Source organism: Lynx rufus, unplaced genomic scaffold, assembly GCF_022079265.1.
Source record: "Lynx rufus isolate CCGP_SWC_20201006 ecotype Redwood Valley unplaced genomic scaffold, mLynRuf1.p SCAF_9, whole genome shotgun sequence".
Lineage (NCBI taxonomy): Eukaryota > Metazoa > Chordata > Mammalia > Carnivora > Felidae > Lynx > Lynx rufus.
This window is the reverse complement of record NW_025814897.1, coordinates 55,453,924-55,456,300: the sequence shown is the minus strand read 5'-3', so window position 1 is coordinate 55,456,300 and position 2,377 is coordinate 55,453,924. Positions and strand designations below refer to the sequence as shown.

Genomic DNA, 2,377 nt, shown 5'->3' with positions numbered 1-2,377 from the left:
TGGCTTTGACGTGAGTTCGCCGAGCCTGGGTGGATTCGCCGGGGGGGATGTCAGGAGACAATGAGATTCTGAAGGTCAGAACACTCCAGACTGTGGGAGACGTGAGATGCTTTGGGGTAATCTTGAACTGTGGTTTCCCCTTAACCTTGTAGCAGCAAAGTTGAGAAGGGGCTGGTTCCGGGAGAGACGTGATGGGGCAAGGGTGCCCTTCTGCTGACGCCGAAGATGGCTCCTGGCTCACCTCTGACTCGGTTTCCCCCACAGATGGCCTTTCCCTGCCGCAGGTCCATGAATCCTAAGACTCTGACCTTCTTTCTGGTGGGTGTGAGTTTCTTGGCCCTGCACCTATGGTTCCTCCAAGCCCCCAGGTCCCCGCAGGAGACCATGTGGGACGGATCCGTCGAGGCCATCCCTGCTGCTCCTGTGGCCGCGCAGCCGTGGCCGTTCAGCCCGTGTGTGGCCAACGACTCGGCCAACGCCACGGACGACTTCGAGCAGCTGCCGCAGCGCATCCAAGACTTCCTGCGGTACCGCCACTGCCGCCACTTTCCCCTGCTCTGGGACGCGCCCGCCAAGTGCGCGGGCCGGCGCGGGGTCTACCTGCTGCTGGCGGTCAAGTCGTCGCCCGCCAACTACGAGCGGCGCGAGCTCATCCGCCGCACCTGGGGGCAGGAGCGCCTGTACGGCGGGCGGCAGGTGCGGCGCCTCTTCCTGCTGGGCACGAGCCCGCCCGAGGACGCCGAGCGCGCCGAGCGGCTGCAGGCGCTGGTGGGGCTGGAGGCGCGCGAGCACGGCGACGTGCTGCAGTGGGCCTTCGCGGACACCTTCCTCAACCTCACGCTCAAGCACGTGCACCTGCTCGACTGGCTGGCGGTGCGCTGCCCGCACGCGCGCTTCCTGCTCAGCGGCGACGACGACGTCTTCGTGCACACGGCCAACGTGCTCGGCTTCCTGGAGGCGCAGCGGCCCGACCGCCACCTCTTCGCCGGGCAGCTCATGGACGGCTCGGTGCCCATACGCGACAGCCGGAGCAAGTACTTCGTGCCGCCGCAGCTCTTCCCCGGGCCGGCCTACCCGGTGTACTGCAGCGGCGGCGGCTTCCTCCTGTCCAGCCGCACGGTCGGGGCCCTGCGCGCGGCCGCCCTCGACACCCCGCTCTTCCCCATCGATGACGCCTACATGGGCATGTGTCTGAAGCGCGCGGGCCTGGCGCCCAGCGGCCACGAGGGCATCCGGCCCTTCGGCGTGCAGCTGCCCGGCGCCCGGCAGCCCTCCTTCGATCCCTGCCTGTTCCGCCAGCTGCTGCTCGTGCACCGCTTCGCGCCCTACGAGATGCTGCTCATGTGGAAGGCGCTGCACAACCCCGGGCTGAGCTGTGGCCCGGATCACAGGGTCTCCTGAGGACGGGTGGGGCGTACTGGGGGGTGGGGGGGTGAGCAGCCCCCGCTCGTGATGCGTCCCGTGCTGAGAGCGCATCTTTCCTGCTCTGGATACCTTCTATCCCACCCAGCTCGGTGCACCCGAACCCCAGCTGCACACTGGAATCACCTGGGTGGGGGGTGGGGGGGGGCGGGGGTTGCAAAAGCCTGGCTCCTGGCCCCACCTCCAGAATCTCTGATTGTGTTGGTGCCGGGTGTCCCCGGATACCTAGGTATTTTTTAACTTCCTCCAGTGATTCGAGTGTGCAGCTAGGAATGAAGCCCGCTGGGCAAGGGATGTCAGTTGCCCCTCCAAACGCGGCTCCACTGCCCCTTCTAGGAGCCTGCCGGGGCCAGCTCCTGCCCTGAGTCCATGTGGGCAGTGGAACAAGGGAGGGGTGAGGAGCCGGGGTCCGATGTCTCCTCTTGGGTACGATACACGAGTTGTCACGTCCATCGGTTCTGCCACAAGTGAGTAGACACGCGGCTCAGTGAGGACAGTGACTGATCCAGGGCCACGTGGTCATTCCCAGTCAACACACCATTGTGGTCCCCTCCACGCCCACCGACCACAGCTGATGGCCGCCTCTAGTGGTCTCGACTATGCACACCAGCGCCACCAGCCCTCCCGCCCAGAGGGCAGAGACAGGCTCCCTGCCGGTGTCTGGGCCTGAGGGTTGGTCAGCCTTGGGGAACCAGGCTGGGGGGGTTCAGGGTGGCGTCAGCGTGGGGGTCAGCAATGGTGAAACCATGCAAGACAGTGATAGGGGAATCTGGACACTATTTGGGAAGCCTGTGGAGGGCGACGTACAGAACTGTGTTGGGGGTGGGAGATCAGATTAGTAGCCTTGAGGGACAATGGTTAGGGAGTGTGCGGAGGTGACTGGAGTCGTGGATATCAGTTAGGAGGCCGAGGGGTCAGTGATCGGGACCCTGTGATCTCCAGGAGCTTTCAGTCA

At 65.2% G+C, this 2,377-nt stretch overlaps 1 protein-coding gene across 1 annotated transcript; it reads left to right on the top strand.

Annotated features, from left to right (window-relative positions):
• The first annotated feature begins 225 nt into the window (after positions 1–225).
• B3GNT6 (UDP-GlcNAc:betaGal beta-1,3-N-acetylglucosaminyltransferase 6) lies at positions 226–1,401 on the top strand. Its single transcript, XM_047070371.1, has one exon. The coding sequence runs from the start codon at positions 226–228 to the stop codon at positions 1,399–1,401; it is 1,176 nt and encodes a 391-aa protein (XP_046926327.1).
• The last annotated feature ends 976 nt before the right edge of the window (positions 1,402–2,377 follow it).